The 17,789-nt window shown below is 37.3% G+C and overlaps 1 protein-coding gene across 1 annotated transcript; it reads right to left on the bottom strand.

Annotated features, from left to right (window-relative positions):
• Positions 1-4,629: 4,629 nt before the first annotated feature.
• tbxas1 (thromboxane A synthase 1 (platelet)) lies at positions 4,630-16,859 on the bottom strand. The gene is made up of 14 exons (XM_038290995.1): positions 16,725-16,859; positions 14,589-14,734; positions 14,189-14,282; positions 13,611-13,663; positions 13,390-13,486; positions 13,174-13,290; positions 11,092-11,180; positions 10,859-11,007; positions 10,275-10,405; positions 7,362-7,709; positions 7,191-7,279; positions 6,941-7,078; positions 6,689-6,851; positions 4,630-5,620 (listed from the first exon to the last, which is right to left on the bottom strand). Exons 2-14 carry the CDS (start codon positions 14,687-14,689, stop codon positions 5,507-5,509), a joined length of 1,683 nt encoding a protein of 560 aa, XP_038146923.1. The 5' UTR covers positions 14,690-14,734; positions 16,725-16,859; the 3' UTR covers positions 4,630-5,506.
• Between the last annotated feature and the right edge of the window lie 930 nt (positions 16,860-17,789).

Here is a 17,789-nt window from a genome sequence, read left to right as displayed (position 1 = left end):
GTAGTTCTTTCAGGACTGCACATTTGTAGGAGTAGAAACATGCATAATAAAAATCAGGCTCAGACCAGGGAAAACTTCCTGGAAAGGTTTAAGGGTTGGGTTCCAAAACAATATTTCAGTTCTGTTCAATCCATCACCTTAACATGGAGAGAGGATGGCCCAACTACAGATCTACTAAGACATGGGTGCCACCTAAATAAAATAAAAATGTGTGCAATGCTGGAGATCAAAGGGGTGAAAAAATTGTCTTTAGGAACTGTGAAGTTTCTCAGGGCTAAAACTGTCTGTGATAATCTGACGCCACCAGGTGGTACATGTTCATGTACAGGTGCTGGTCATAAAATTAGAATATCATGAAAAAGTAGATTGATTTCAGTAATTCCATTTAAAAAGTGAAACTTGTATATTATATTCATACATTACATACAAACTCATATATTTCAGATGTTTATTTTGTTTAATTTTGATGATTACAAATGACAACAAATGAAAATCTCAAATTCATCATATCAGAAAATTAGAATATTGTGAAAAGGTTCAAAATTGATGGCCCCTGGTGCCACACTCTAATCAGCTAATTAACTCAAACCACCTGCAAAAGCCTTTAAATGGTCTTTCAGTCTAGTTCTATAGGCTACACAATCATGGGGAAGACTGCTGACTTGACAGTTGTCCAAAAGACGACCATCGACACCTTGCACAAGGAGGGCAAGACACAAAAGGTCATCGCTAAAGAGGCTGGCTGTTCACAGAGCTCAGTGTCCAAGCACATTAATAGAGAGGCGAAGGGAAGGAAAAGATGTGGTCGAAAAAAGTGTACAAGCAAGAGAGATAACCGCACCCTGGAGAGGAATGTGAAACAAAACCCCTTCAAAAATGTGGGGGAGATTCACAAAGAGTGGACTGCAGCTGGAGTGAGTGCTTCAAGAACCACCACACACAGACGTATGAAAGACATGGGTTTCTGCTGTCGCATTCCTTGTGTCAAGCCACTCTTGAACCACAGACAGCGTCAGAAGCGTCTTGCCTGGGCTAAAGAGAAACAGGACTGGACTGCTGGTGAGTGGTCCAAAGTCATGTTCTCTGATGAAAGTAAATTTTGCATTTCCTTTGGAAATCAAGGTCCCAGAGTCTGGAGGAAAAGAAGAGAGGCACTTCATCCACGTTGCTTGAAGTCCAGTGTAAAGTTTCCACAGTCAGTGATGGTTTGGGGTGCCATGTCATCTGCTGGTGTTGGTCCATTGTGTTTTCTGAGGTCCAGGGTCAACGCAGCCACATACCAGGAAGTTTTAGAGCACTTCATGCTTCCTGCAGCTGACCAACTTTTTGGAGATGCAGATTTCATTTTCCAACAGGACTTGGCACCTGCACACAGTGCCAAAGCTACCAGTACCTGGTTGAAGGACCATGGTATCCCTGTTCTTAATTGGCCAGCAAACTCTCCTGACCTTAACCCCATAGAAAATCTATGGGGTATTGTGAAGAAGAAGATGCAATACACCAGACCCAACAATTCAGAAGAGCTAAAAGCCACTATTAGAGCAACCTGGGCTATCATAACACCTGAGCAGTGCAACAGACTGATCGACTCCATGCCACGCCGCATTGCTGCAGTAATACAGGCCAAAGGAGGCCCAACTAAATACTGAGTGCTGTACATGCTCATACTTTTCATGTTCATACTTTTCAGTTGGCCAACATTTCTATAAATCCTTTGTTTTTATTGGTCTTCAGTAATATTCTAATTTTCTGATATGATGAATTTGAGATTTTCATTTGTTGTCATTTGTAATCATCAAAATTAAACAAAATAAACATCTGAAATATATGAGTTTGTATGTAATGTATGAATATAATATACAAGTTTCACTTTTTAAATGGAATTACTGAAATCAATCAACTTTTTCATGATATTCTAATTTTATGACCAGCACCTGTAAGTCCACAATGATATTGGTGTCAGTCTGTTTAAGAATTTATAGAGACTCTTAAATATATAAAATAAAAAATTACCTGGCAACTTAGTGAACAAATCTATTACTGGTAAATGTGTCAAATGAGTTTAAATCCTAAAAGCAATACTTTTAAAGTCAAAAACTGAAAGTAAAAAGTCTTAAAAAGAGAGTAGGACCTTTGGAATTCAAATCCTTGTTAAACCAATAACAGCTCCAGATTTTGACATCCCTTGATATCCAAGTGAAATAAAACAAATAAACCTAAATGTTTAATGAGAATAGGTAATAACATAGAGAGATTTATGGTTTGGAGGGTTAACTCACAGGCATCTGGTTCAAATCCCACCAGAATTTTGATCAACCAAAACTTCACCCACAATAAGGCTGTGAACCCTACCTGATCACTTATCTCAGGGACTATGCATGGGGACAAAGAATTACTGGTATAAACAATCATGAAGTGATTTATTTAAAGCTACTTTAATCTTGACACCCTTCCCAACAAATAAAGTACTGATCTGACAACATGAGGTAGGCTTCAAGAGTAAAAAAAAACACCATCTAAAACACAGCAGGTCTTAACTGTCAGAGGTAATGACTCAACAGCATAGAGAGGATACTGTAACTGACAACTATGTGCTGTTGCCTAACCAAAATTCCTCTGCTTTAAAATACAGTAAACAGGTTAAACTGGTTAGTGACGTTCATCTTCATAACACCATAACACAACAATCATTATTGCATCTGGCCAGGTTGGTTGAGGTTCTTTTCTCAAGAAGAAATCTGGATTTGAAAACAGATTTTTGTATTTAGTCAACTTATTCATATCTGACATTAAAATCAAGAGGGACAACAACAGAAAAAAGGTCTATAAGGAGGGAAATATTTTTTTACAGCCCTGTAAAAACAAACACATCAGTATTTCGACACTAAGTAACTTTTATCAGGTTGCAGATATACAGGACACTTTCAAGCCACTGTGGCAACATTCCTGGAAGGACATTCACACTGCTCTTCTTATAAGGAGGGTTAGAAATTATTTCAAAGAGACTAGTTCTCTGGCACAGTTTAGCTTCAACCAAAAGGTCGCATGATTTTATGAAGGTTGCATTCATTCAATAATTGAATAAACCTGAAAAAAACCATCTGAGTCCACAAAGAAAAACACTTAGTTAAAATGGTCAGGAACCAGAGAGGAACCACTGACACAAGTACTGCCTGAATCCTACCATGGCCTGTATACTTCATGAACGCTTGGAGGGAAACAACCGGATACCCCCCGCCAGATGGGGGTGGTAGCTACTTCTGTGGGACTCTTGCTGCTTGTGGTAGTGGTGCAATGCACAATTTAGAGAACTGCTTTCCAATTCTTCAAATTCACAAAGAACAATCAGAAACTTGATTTTTGAATTGTTTTCATTTTTTTTTTTTTGGGGGGGGTTTTGAACAGGATGACTCCAAACACCCATTTTAGAATACAAAAAAATCAGATTTTAATTTACTTTAATTTCTGGAATTAACACCATCCTGAATTTTTTTAGCCCGTTTTAATCTATGCCTAGGAACCGAGTCCAAGCCAGAAAACAAACAGAAACAAAATTAACTCCACAAATCCTGATAAGAAGAGTGGTCAAATTCCAGCAAGAGTTAGGCCAGAACCATGGCCACAAAATTGTGCTTTCTCTGGAACTTGTTGGAAATATTTATTCAATTATCAGACCCTTTGTGGATCAGATAAAATGAGTGCAATGATTTTCTGTTTAGAACTGCATGTCTTACCTAAAATCTACCTAAAGTAAGAACAGATAAAACTTGTCTCTAAAGGAGTCATAATCTAATATTTTATGTATACATGTTTCTGAAATTGACTTTAAATTCATGTTAAATTCTAATCATTTTTGGAGGGTGAAAATTTAAAAGTGATCATTGACTGCATATGAGAACAAGCCATGATAAAGTTACGGTAAGTAAACTTCTCTCCAACTCAGTAGGTGCTGTCCATCTCTCTGTTGCTCTGTGAATGGAAATTATACCACGTATACCCTGCAAAAAAAACTCTAGCATCCCTTATAGCCCTGAAAGGATCAGATTAAAACAGAAACAACAGAGTGAAATCTAAAAAGTATGTGACCAAAATATTTATGGATGTGCAAAGAGCGAAATCATGCTTGACAGATGTCTGGGTAAACTCCTTACTAATATGTCATAGTAAAAATAAAAATGGTGAATAAATAGGTTCTGCAACAGCTTTACCCCACTGCCACCAGACTGTTGAACTGCAGAACTTTAAACTGGACTCTGCATCACACTTGCAACATCATATTTTCACTACCAACGTGGCTGATTTATTTATTTTTTTTTATAAATCCCTTTAAATAGAACACAGCTCATTGATCTACACCATTTTTATTTTGCACTGCTCTGAACCTTTCCATATGACTGCCTTTTTGCACTATTACTTTTGACCTGGTTTCCTTTTGTCCTGCACGGTTTATATTGTTGATCACTGTTGCACTTTATAAATTGTAATTTTCATTACACTGTTTTCTTTTAGTATACACTTTGTGTATATAAAATGACAAAGTTTTTCTTAATCTTAAGTCTAAGATGAAATATGGATCCAATGTACAGATGTAGAATGTGCAATGTAAAAAAAACCCAAAACAGAATGAGATCTGGTCACTTGATAATCTTTTTATTTACAAAGTTATTCAAGTGCTACATTCAGCGCATTTTAATATTTGCAATTAACACAGCAATTAACATTTTGATTAATTCAAAGTAAATTTCTCTTATTGTGCAAATTTTTCCCTTAAACAAAATAAGGACTTAACCCAGAGGTTGTCAAAATAACCATGTTAAATTAGCTTTAAAATATGTCCTACATCCTATGCATATAAACAAAACCTAAAAGGAAATCAGTAACTCTTCATAATGGTCCATCATAATAACATTATTTAGGGTAGTAAGCCAATCCTAGCTGCTGTGGCTATATTTATGCAAAAAAATAAAACAAGAGATTAAAAAGTGTTAAATGTTTTCTTCTAGATAAAAAAATCATGCATTGTTGGAATAATTGGTTTACTTAAAGGTTTGGAAGAGCTGGTAGTTAGCTTAGGAGTTAATGTAAGCCACTTAGTAGGTTTTGCTGTCATCCAGTAGATCCTGTTCAGAACCAAGAGGCCTTTAAAGAATTATTCATTATAATACAAATAATCTGAAAGGCACCTTTAAAAGATGCTACTTTGATTTTTCCATATCATTTTAATTCTGCAACCAGTTTTGTGCAGCAACCCTTATTTCTAAAGCAAGAACTATCAAATGTATATCCATCTGAACTTAGGTCGCAAACCCGTCTTCATGTCGAACAACAACACAGTATTTGAATCAGTTCACATTAAGAGCAAAACAATTAGGATTTGCAAACTATAAGTAACAGTGTAAATCAAGAGGTATGATTTCAGACTGCAGAAATACGGCATTAAGTTCCCGTGCTCCCAGTGAAGCAGGGACTACTACTGCTGTTAACCCTCAGAATTGCAGGTGGGTTTCTAATCATTTGATGCAGAGTGTTTAAGTCCATGTCCGCTGCTTCTTTTTTTGATTTTCACATATATGCCTTCCTTGGGTCCCAGGGTGCTGGAGGATTTCAGGTCAAGAGGAACCTGAAACGAAAATAGGAAGGAGATGCATTTACAGATGCATGCACAGAGCTTTGTAGGAATATCCATACCTCCTTAATTGTTCACATATTTCTTTCAACCATAATCAAGTAAGGCAAATTAAAACAAAAAAAAAGTGTAGTGTGCTCCATACCGAGGAATGAGAACCAAGAAAATTAAAACTAAGGAACCCAGCAGGGCTGGGAGAACCGTATCTGATTATGGAGAGAGGATAGACCAACAGTAATATTAAGGAGGGCAAGAATAAGTTGTGAAAACCAAGAGAGGTTTTGTTTAAGGTCAAGCGAGGCCAGTTAGGGGACACCCTCTTGTGTTCATCAGTTGACCAAACCCTGTCACAGTACTGGACATATTGGGTTAAACCAATACTGGGGCAGCCTATCCTTCCGGAAAAAAAATTCAAATAATTACAAACTCCGCCCACAAGAAACCACTCTGAAACAGCAGAGCATCTTCAGAGGGGTCAGAGGTCATAAGGTATTAATTCAGAGCTGAGCCCATGATGCACAGAAACCCTGATTGCTTCTTTTATGCAAATGCTTTTATCAAACTATGGTCTGTTCTTCTTCTCATCAAGACCTTAAAAATAATGATTTGAACACATTCCCCGCAACTTCTGAAGGTCATTCTTATGTAAGCCAAAAAACACAGAGATTTGTGGTTGTAATTGTACAAACTGTGAAAATGTCCCAAGGGGTTTGAATACAATCTATGAACCATTGAGTGTGAGATATTTACCTTGGAAAAATGTGGTATCAGCAGATACCCAAATATCTAATTGATTTTAAAAGTATTTGAGAATTAAAAACAGGTAAAAAATAATGCAAATGAGCTTCTTTTTTTAAGGTCGTTTAGTGCTATAGTCAGCAAAATAAGGCTTATAGCTTTGGGTAACAAATAAACTGGCTCTGAACTTTAATCATTAAGAGCTGAAAATATTTCATTTATAATTCATACCTTCGCTTTGCCTAAATGCAGAAAGAAATTCATGCTTCTACTTTTTAAATGTGGTGGCGACAAAGAAACCAAGAGGATTCTGAGCTAACCCACCTTGGTCTCAGAGCAGGCCTCGATGCTGAACTTGTGGAACAAATGGACCAAAGCCATTCGGATTTCCAACTGGGCCAGCCTCATTCCCACACAGTTACGTGGTCCAGCCCCAAACGGCAGGTACACAAACGGATGCCGACTCGCCTTAGCCTCTGGTGTAAACCTGGAAGGAGCCAGACGGAAGAGGAGGTTCATTTTTGAAAAAAACAGAAAAACAAAAAAAACATGAACATATTTAGAGAGTTGAAAGACCTCTCAGGGATGAACTTGTCTGGCTCGGGCCAGTGATCTGGGTCATAGTGCAGGAATCCTGCTGGGATCTCCAATGTGGCTCCTTTGGGGAGAAACTGCCCGTTCACCACGCAGTCATGGTCTATTTCTCGAGCAAACCTTGACGAGAGAAAATATCCTTTAGGTTCATAAAAAAACAAAACTGCTTTGTAAACAGAAAAAACGAAAAAGCAGGAAAACTATAAATCTACTGACAGTTATATTCCTTTACCTGAAGCCAGGGGGGTAAAGACGCAGTGCTTCACTAACAACCATGTCCAAATACTTCAGTTCCTGCACATTTGAATAATCTGGAGAATCCTGAAAAGAGGTCCACTTCGTTTAAACAAGGAGATGCCACGAAAACAAGAGAAACGACCGGAAAAAAACCCGACAAACTCACATGTCTGGTGAAGAAATCGTCCACCTCCTCCTGAACTTTGCACTGACATTCAGGGTTGAGGGCCAGCAGGTAGCAGGTGAAGGCTAAGGTGTTGCTGCTGGTCTCATACCCAGCCAGAAGAAAGACGAAGGCTTGGCCGACTACCTCATCCTCACTCATCATTTTTCTTTGTGGACGCTTCACAGGTGACTCCTGTGGGGGAGGAGATCCATTTTCCCCATCCGGTGCGGATGACTGGGTCCTGTGATCCAACTCGTCAGAGTGGTTTGCTGTATCGAAATGTTCCAAAGAGACGGCCTCTTTGCCGGACCGAGCGTCCAACATCAGCTGGAGGAAGTCCCTACGCCTCTACAAGCAAGAAATGGACATTCAACCTCTCAGAAAGTGGAGGAAAACTTGTTTTTTAGCCACTTACAGTGATCTAACACCACTTGAACTTATCGTGCTACAACGTGATGTTAGAAGCACATACATTCTTTATAATGATTTTATGCCAGTATGCTTACCTATTTTCCAAAAATGAGCCGCTACTTGAACCACGAAGCTTATAAAGCCACTGTCACACCCTGACGTTTTGGCCAGCGTATGCCTGACGTACAAAAAATCTGGCGAAAACGCTAGCATATGTTGGATAAGTTATGGGTCAATATTGTTCGAGGTACTGTAAGAGCACCGTGAAGCACGCTGAAGTCCGCAGGCACACGTTGACATACGGCAAGTAAGGTGAGAAATTTTGAGCATTCTCCTGACGCATGCCAGCATATGCCATACGTTGGTCATAAGTTACTAGTACCTTATCTGATCATTGACATACGTTAAGTGTAAGTTACTCATAAGTCTTGGTGTCTAGCTAATCCAAACGTATGAATAAGTTGTGCATAACTTATGCGTAACGTAAGAACTCATCTCCAACGCATATCTGCGTATCTTACGTGTTCCAGACGACTGCTGATTAGGGGTGGAACGGTTCACAAAATCCACGGTTCGGTTCACGATTTCGTGGTCACAGTTTTTGATTCAGTTCGGTGTATGTTGACTGTTAGCCTGACATGTTGGTCGTGTTGCTGTTAGCATAAACAAAACGTGTTGCACAATGCTTGCACACTGTTTTTATCCACAAGTTTCTTTCCGCCGTCATTGTAGGTCACTCTAAATGCAAAGTGGTCCCATGCAGCATACCTATAAAGTGCTGCTGGCGCGTCTTCCAACTCCTGTTCTTTCCCACTCGCCATACCCACACAATTCTCCACAACAATTGATTTTTTTCCTGCTACGCTGCTTCGCTTCTTCTTCTTGTTTACTACTGGTGGTTGGCTTTGGTCGCAGTACCGCCACCATCTGCTCTGGAGTGTACACGCTTCGCCTATGAGAAAAAGGAGCGGTGCATGAACCGAACGCAACACATGCGAATCAAACCGAGAAAGTCGAACCGAACGGTTCGGACGGTTTTCATAAACCGTTCCATCCCTACTGCTGGTCATGTTTCTAACTTACAGCTACTGTGTGAGATCATATTGGCAGCGTTTTGGTATAAAAGGGGGTTCACAGGAGGATATTAGCTAACAAGCACGACACGACAGAGAGCAAATGTCCTAAATTCTCACTTTTTGACATTTATTTGTCACATTAAAGCTGCTGAACCAATGAAGAGACTGGGCTCAACTCTTGCAGAGCTGAAACAAAGAGCTGATGAACTCTTATCTTTTTCTTACCTCTTACTTGCTGCGAGCTAACAAGCTAATGCTAACCTGTTTTGTCCTGTTGCACCTAATGAAAAGAACTTCCACAACATAATGCTGCCACCACCATGCTCATGTTCAGTGTCAGTGTTCCATCAATGGTATCTGCATGCAGGCCAGGGTTTAACTAACCAGTATCTGACCAACCTGAACCTTTTTGTATTCCTTTAAAAAATTATTTTACTACGATTCTTTCATAAAGTTCGGATCACTAAAATGCTTAGAGCTTTTTTTGTCAACAGATTCTCCCACCTCTCTGACCAATATTTTTCCTGTCCGACTGTCTGCAACAAACATTTCAGCGTGGCGCAGTGCCCGGTAAACTTAGCGCCGGTGTGTCTCGGACCATGGATCACAAAGGGGAAAAAAGGAAGATACCTTATGTAAAGTGCCTTGAGATGACATGTGTTGTGAATTGGCGATATATAAATAAACTGAATTAAATTCCAGAACCCCAGCCTGCTTTAAAGGACCAGAACTTCCTGCCTGGCTTCCTGAGTCTTCATGATGCTGGTTGCTCTCTAATGTTCCCTAACAAACCTCTGAGGCAAGAGACAGAACAGCTTAATTTGTAGCAGGAATAAATAACACTGAGTTTAAGGGTTTCAGAACAAAAGGGACAGAATATTAATTCATGAGCCACTTTTAAGCTTTTTTTATCAATACTGAAAGTTTTCATATTCTGTGCTGAGAAATTGCAGATGCTTTCTTCCATTTGAAATCCATTTAAAATTGAAACCTTTCTTGGTTTAATTTAAAATAAATGTTCGCTCCACACTCAGATGCAGAAATACATATTTCAATAAAATAATCTAAAATCCCCTTTAAATCTCAAAACTTCCCTTTTTAAAGTGTAATTTTCTAAACTGTACCTGTTTTATTTTACTGTGTAACAAAATTTAACATTACAATCAATTGTCTTTTGTTTTTTTAATTACCCCTGCAATTACACTGTGCCCCTCCCAGGGCATACACACCCCAATTTGGGAACGAATGGTGTAATGTGACGTAAAAACTAGGTCTGCAACTAACAATTAATTTGTTAATCGATTCATTTATCCAATTATTTTTAGATTAATCAATTAATAATTGGATATAAAAGGTTCCTTAAAGAAGATTTTTTACATAATAAAACTGAATGAAACTAAAAAAGGAATTAAAAAGTGACCTCCACCTGACTGGGAGGCTGTTCTTCTCTCTGCTGTATGATTTTCTGGATGATGCTGGTGAAGAACCCATTCATCTGGTCACGCCTTTTGTTTGGGAGGAATCTGGCAATGGGAGCAAAGATGTGGGGAAAAGCCACTGTGCAAAAAAAGACAAGCATTGCTCATTTAGCATAAAATGCAAACATTGCAGATAAAAAAGTTTGAGGATTGCTAATGTTTAAACCAACCAAAGCCAAGTAGCAAAAAGCAGTAATTTATCCATTCCTATGAAGCTTCTGACTGATAGTTCTTTTTGTGTTTTTTGCTTTTGTCAATTTAGATACAAAAATCAATAGATAAATATGAACACTATTATTAATGTCAGGATTTATTTTTTCTTACTAGTTGATGTTATATATGTTTATGTTAATTATCAGTAACTATGATAATGTGTAACCATGGCTGACATATAAGGGTCATGACAAGTTGTGTTCAATCAGGAAATCCAGTTTAAGCTCTTGATTTGGTAAAAAAAAAAGTATTCTGCAAAGTCTAGTGATTTTCCTTTCCACCTCAAATCTCCTGCATTAGATCAAGTTACACGACTTACTGAAAACTAACATGATAGGCCTGAAGAAAGAAAAGGAGAAGAACATCTGAGCGTGGTGGACAAATGGATCATCTGGGTTGTTCTGTGAGTCCACCTGAGTGCCGAATGCAACACTGGCTATAACATCCATGGTAAAACAGCCAAAACACCTACCAATAGAAAACAATAGGAACAAATGAACTGGAACCTGATAGGAAAAGAGAAAAGGTTGAGTAGCGATCACTTTGGTTTACCTGTGGAGGTCAAACGCTTCCCCTGAGTCAGCATGGACTTGCAGGTTCCTCATCAGTGCCTCAGCAGCTGTGTTGATCAGTGGAACCATCTACAGTACAAGAAAATAAATAAAATAAAATAAATTATGTTGTGGCAGTAACTGAAGAAGCAGGACAGAGTAGAATCTGAATAAGACTTCAGTGATGCAGTTACCCAGGACCAGACAATGGATGAAACGCTCACTAAATTCAGGAAAAGAACAGGCCAGCCACATCTGGAGGACGGTAGATTAAAATACCATAAAGTTTCAAATAAACAAACTGATTTTTATATGAGACCAAGGCACAATGCAGGATTTATGTTATGTTTTTTATTATAATTACGGTAATAAAAATCCATCCCAACAAATCTGTCCTGAAACAAACAAAAAAGCGCGGCTCCTTTAGGGTGCTGTAGAGGGCAGCATGTGCTGGGCTGTATGACGGTTGCGGAGTTCAAATTCAGTGGCCGCGTCCTCTGGAAGCCAGATTTAATCGGCCGTGACATCATAGCGTAGTGCCGAGGCCTGTTCCGATTGGAAGACTTCTCGTTATGCGGCCCCACATGTATCCTTCATTTCGCCCATCTTGAAAGACAGGTCTGTGGTATCCTACGCAGACTTGGATATTCCGTGATTCATTGCGAGTCCAAGCAAGCCGGCTGCTCCATGCTCAGAGTTAAAAGGGAAATAGCGCCAAACAGTGGTGCATATTGTAAGTGCAGTTTAATTTAATACAAGTATGTGAATAGTTCTGTCTGAAATTAATGGAAATAGTTTTTTTAAATGATTATTGAATCAGATATGTGGAGGATAATGTCTGGTTTATTGAAAGGTTTTATCTGTCCCTATGCAAATGGTTTGGCTGACATTTAAGCAGAGATTCTAATATCTCTTCAGTCGGGGGACTATAAGATATTCGTGATAATGGTAGTGCTGCTGAAACTCCTTCAAAATGTTATTAGCACCCAGAACAGTAGTAAGAAGTTTGGTATCCATTAATTGCCTGCTTTTTGTGTCAACTTTTTGTAATTATTTTTTATTTATAATTTAATTTTAAATTAAAATGTGGAATATTTCGAAATATATCTCTCTATATATATTTTTAGATGTGTAACATACATATATAATGTTTAATGACTAGTATAGCATCATTTAATTTTTCTTCGGATTGGTCACGTATTTCCGCCCTAGGGCGCAAAAACCTTTTCCCTTTGACTCTCGTTAAAAGTTGCACATGCGCAGTAGCTCCTCTGCAATACAACGGTATAGAAGAGCTCAGGAGAGCTGCGCTATGACGTTTTGTGGGTGATTGGGAGGTCCACTCGCGGGCGTTGGAGATGCATTGGAGAGAGAAATGGTGCAAGAAATTTCCTTTTCCATGATCTGGTCTAGCAAGAAGGCTTGGCTAGCAGCATGAAGATTTATTCTGTCAGGATCTGAGCCAGCATGGATAAAGACAGTTAGGACTGATTTAAAGCACTTTAAAAAAAAAGGCAGAGACGAATGAACAATTTGGGATTCACATGGAAAGTAATATAATATAGGGTAATTTTTCTAGACGTTTGTTAATTTGCATAGTTGCTCATAAATAAACACATTCTCAGAAAATAGTTTTTATATATCAGTTATAAAGCTGACCAATAGCTTCTCCATTATTAAACTGGTAAATTGTTTTTTGTAGGTCTGTGCCCCAAATTGGACCGTACAAAACACAGAGTTGCATTCACATACCCCTTAAAAGGGCAACATTTATGTTAAAAAAACTAAACCTATGCATGAAATTATGTTTTTTTTTTATAAAAGTGTTTTCATAATGTTTTTTCTTGTTGGCATTCATATAAATATACTGGTGTGATAACTTACTATACGTTTGATTGGTTTTTGGTATACGTCTATTTTTTATTTATAGCCCCCCCTGGAGAAAACTCCACAAGCCGCCGCTGGTTTTATAATGATAATAAAGATCCTGGATTCTGTATCAAAGATATTCAGTACTTCATGTATAGGTCTATTATTTTTAAAAATCATATGGTGAGCACATTAAAGTTATTTATTATCTCACTTCTTTCATCTTGGCAGCGCTGAAGGATGGGGTCAGGATGCTCCGGACCCTCTTCCACTGTTCGTTCCTCAGCATGAGCAGACAGTCAGTCATGGGTTTTGTGGCAAACTTGAATTGCTCCAGAGAAACCCCACCCACAAAGCAGTGTTATCATTATTCTAGAGCAGAATCTAGCGTATTTCAAGTCACATGTTACAAATGTCGTTCCATTCTTACCATTCTGTTTGGGAAGCTGCAGAAATCCCTGACCATCACTGATCTGAGCATGTCAGGATCTGCTACCACAACCACAGGCCGGCGGCCCAAGTAATACCTGGAACACAACAATTACACAATAAGAGTGAGCTTACAGCTAAATGAAGCTGGGTAAAAACTGTTTACAGCCAGAGTTATATTTTCTGTAACACTGAGAGAGAAAAACAAGAAGTATCCCTTACCCACATACTCTACCGTGTGTTTTAATAAGTTCAGTGAGAGGTCTGAAAAAACCCTGAAAGGATGATAGGGACAGCATCAGACTCATGTCAGCAGAGTTTAACCTTGATTCGACATTGGAGACAAACTGACAGCGTAGCAGTATGGAAACGCACCACTAGTCTACATATGATCTGCATACAAAACAGATAAAAACTGCTCATTATTGAGAGCTTCAGAACATGTTGCAAATTTATCTTTTTATCAACCTTCCAAATCTCATACACAAAAAAATCCCTAAAAAACTGCAGCAGCAAGCATTAAGTCTTTCTGTACTTGAATTACGTGTTGTTTAATGCAGCATTAAAGGTTCTGGAAGGAAAAGATGATGCGAAGTTATTAGATGCTGAATAGAAGCAATTTTTCAATAAAATTTTTGTTTTTTTTAAGAAATGTTTTTTTTTCTATTCAGCAATGTTTGCTAAGAATCAAAAGCAGAAAAAAACATTTCTATAATTACAAGAGCAATTATAATAAGAAATACATTCAGCAATATCACTGCATATATTTTCATTCATTTGGTTGGTAAAGGGAATCTTACCTCACGGAAGTAGAATATGTTGCCAAAGAAAGGCACTGGCTTTGGGTGTTTGATTCCACACCGGGAGAGGACTGAAAATGGATAGGTTGAATACCTAAAAGGGTGACAGGAGGCTTTTTAAAATTAGGAATGCATGTATATTAAATATAAACCTTCAGTTTCTGTATTAGTTCCTTGTTTTTATTCAGTTGCACTCTTTTGTGTGTGTGATTTTGTAGACCAGAAGATAAACACACATACCACCGCATTACATGACTATTAGTTTGATACCAAAATAAAAAGTTAGTGAAATAATTTAAGCACGTCCTCTAAGAAAAATAAGATGCATACGAAAAAAGGCTTGATAATTTGTAAAGGATGTTCTTTCTTTTAGCATGGGATTATACTAGAAGGTACTTACCAGTAGAGGAGACCCAGAAAAATGATGAAAAGGGTGACTGTCACCGTTGTTCTGCTGACCTCAATGTTGAGGACATTCAGAAAGTCACCAACAGCCTCCATGGTTGCACAGAGCTACTCTATTTTCCACCAAATCATGAAGGGTTTCTAAAGAAAAAGGAAAAAAATAATACTTTTATTATGAAGACTGGTCGAAACCATATGTTTGAATATTTACCATATCTTAAATGTTTAACTGCTGGTGAAACACAAAACTTCAAACATGTACATAAAGATGAATTATTGAACAATTATTATTAGGATTTTGTTTATTATTTTTTGTAGTTTAACTCCACTTATCCCTTTCCAGTTATAATAACCATTTGGTCTTTCAGCTAATGAAAATTTGTAATCCTTAACTGGCATATAGAGACTCTAAAATGGGCCTTTAGCTGACAGAGAACTTTGAGCAGAAATGATACCAAAATTGTAAAAAAAAAAAAACTAAAATTAAACATCTGAAAAAAATATTTTCTGTCTGTCAATATGCTCTATCTAGAACTCCTCAGGTGGAAAAGATTTAGTTTCACCTGGTTTCATTTAGCATAAAATCTTTTTACAGGAACCTTTTGCTATTCATCGATTAATCAAAAAAATAATCAACAGATGATTCGATTTGGAAAATAATCGTTAGTTGCAGCCCTAAAAATCAGAAACTCTTTCTCTGACATAGTTCAAGTATGACAGACGATGAAATGTTCTGTAATGGCCGACACATTCATGGAGAAGACTGTTGAGTTTTCCACAATAGAGTCAACGGCACCTTCCAGATGAGGCAGCTAATGAAATGTCTAGAAGAAGGAAAAGGTTTACAGCAACAGGGATAACCCAAGGAGTGAGTGGACAGAAGCTGGAGTCAGAGCCTCAAAGAGCCACCAGATATACCCTAGACTTGGACTTCTAGGGTCCGAATCCCTACTGTGGCCAAATGCTTATTAATGATGACAATAAATGCTTATTTCATGTGGAATAAACACCAGAATATGTAAGACAAGTGCAGAGGAACAGTATCCAAGTTAGGTCCACTGTAAAGTTTGATGATCTAATAACATCTAAGCAGAGCCACAGGTCGATCTCTTCCATGTCAGGATGCAGCTATAAAATACTGGATCAATTACAAAGACATACTTTGCAGTTGGCTGATTTAATATTCCTAGAAGTGGAAAAATGAGTGTCCTCCATAAGAGCTATACTTTTCCTCTGATGGTTGAAGTGGGCAGATTTAAAGAGACTTGTAAAAAAAAAAAAAAAAAAAAAAAAAAAACATGTTTTCTGAACTCAAATGTATTTAGGATGAATTTCATTTTTCATTCATAGTCCTTTGTTTAATGATTAGAAAATATTTTTAAAAGGTAAAACAGAAAAAAAATGTTTCGGTTGCATGAAACATGTTAGGATGACTATTTAATAATAATACTTTTAACAATATTTGTCACAAACCATTTGGAAACAGAGTTTTCTGTCCTTAGCAACATAGTTTCTTTGATAACTGGTTAATGTTTGTTTGTGGTGTAATGTTTATTGTGGGTGGAGTCTTGTATACTGCCTATATGGCCATGCTGGCAGCCATATGACACATGATGACTTAACTAATTCAATGAATTAATTAGTTATTATTAATAATATAGTGGGATTTTCCATGGAATCATTTACCATCTGATGTGAAATTGAAAACATTGGACCCTCTCAGTAGAATTATAGCCAAAATGTGGCTTAAAACCTTTGGATCAGAGCTGTTCTGCTTTCTTTAATAAGGCCATTAAAAACAGCTCACATGAGAGTGACGTCTTTTCTTTGAGTTCTGAAAATTTTCAGCTTTGTTGAGCAGCAAAAATATAATCAGGGGGTAAAAAATGTTTAATAAACAATATTCAACCTTGGTTTTTATATTGAGATGTAACATCAATGATCGTCATGTATTTTTATTACGCAGATACTAAAAAAAACTAACCAGGTATAAAAGGATACAGTAGATCCCTTAAAGGTGATCCAAACGGTAAATAAACATACCGGATGCTCATTAGATTTATTGCCATTATAGAAGTCTATTTTGTTAAAATATATTATTTAAAAATGCCTAACAGAGTTAGTTACTCACCTGCTGTGTCCTCAGCTCGCAGTGTAAACATTACCAAACATCCGCGCTCTTCTTCTTCCTATGAGTTGGTAGCTCATAGGAAGCGTTGCTCTCTTCTGCCGCCATCTGTACCGGAGTGGTATTCTTCTTCTTCTTGTTGAAATTTTTATGGCGGTTGGCAAAAAAGTTAGGTGAGCATTACCGCCACCAACTTATAAGGAGTGTGGACCACATGGCAAAAAAACAAAACAAACAAAACAAACAAAAAACAACAACAAAAAAACAAAACAAAAAAAAACTATATCCTGTTATGCAATTTAATCTGTTTCAAAAACTCAAATATAACCTGATATCCTCTGCCTCCTGATTCCTTTTGCAGTAAATCAACGATGTCAACTTTCATTTCATATTACTAAGTTTCCTAATTAACTTTTTTTTTTTAATCAAATATATTTCCTACAACTCAAAATAACACGTTCCACTGTCCCATCTTCCCCACAGTCACATTTCCCTGTCTGATGTTTCCCTATTAAAAACAGCAAAAAGTAGTATACTTGAAGTAAATTCTATTAGGAATCCTTAAGTATAAGATTAGAAAGTATACCGAACAATGTACATGAAGTATTACTAACGTAATACTTCTTCGAACTAAATTGGGACATTTGTTTACTAAAGTATACTTAAAGTTCCTAATTAGTTATAATGATGGAAAGGCTCACACTGTATTTTGTGCATACAATCTATAGCTAGTAGCTATATCTAATATTGATCAGGTATTCTGAATATACTAGGATTGATACTTCAGTTGACACATTACATTGGCTAGTTAATTCACTATGAAAGGGCGAATCATTATGATCTCTTGATTCATGCATCATATAATTTCTCAAAGATGCATTGAAGATTTAATTGTACAACTTACTTGAATAATTATTTTTTAACTTTGCTTCTTTTGTCTTTTTCGTAATTTTTTTTTTGTTCGTGGCCTCAGATGACTAGTGATGTAAGTGTTTAAAATTAAAAACTTGACTTTACAGACAGACAGACACTGTTGATAGGCATGATCAAGTAATGTTTAGGTCTGCT

This window comes from Cyprinodon tularosa, unplaced genomic scaffold, assembly GCF_016077235.1.
Source record: "Cyprinodon tularosa strain WSP-4 unplaced genomic scaffold, ASM1607723v1 ctg290, whole genome shotgun sequence".
NCBI lineage: Eukaryota > Metazoa > Chordata > Actinopteri > Cyprinodontiformes > Cyprinodontidae > Cyprinodon > Cyprinodon tularosa.
This window is presented reverse-complemented; position numbering and strand designations above follow the sequence as displayed.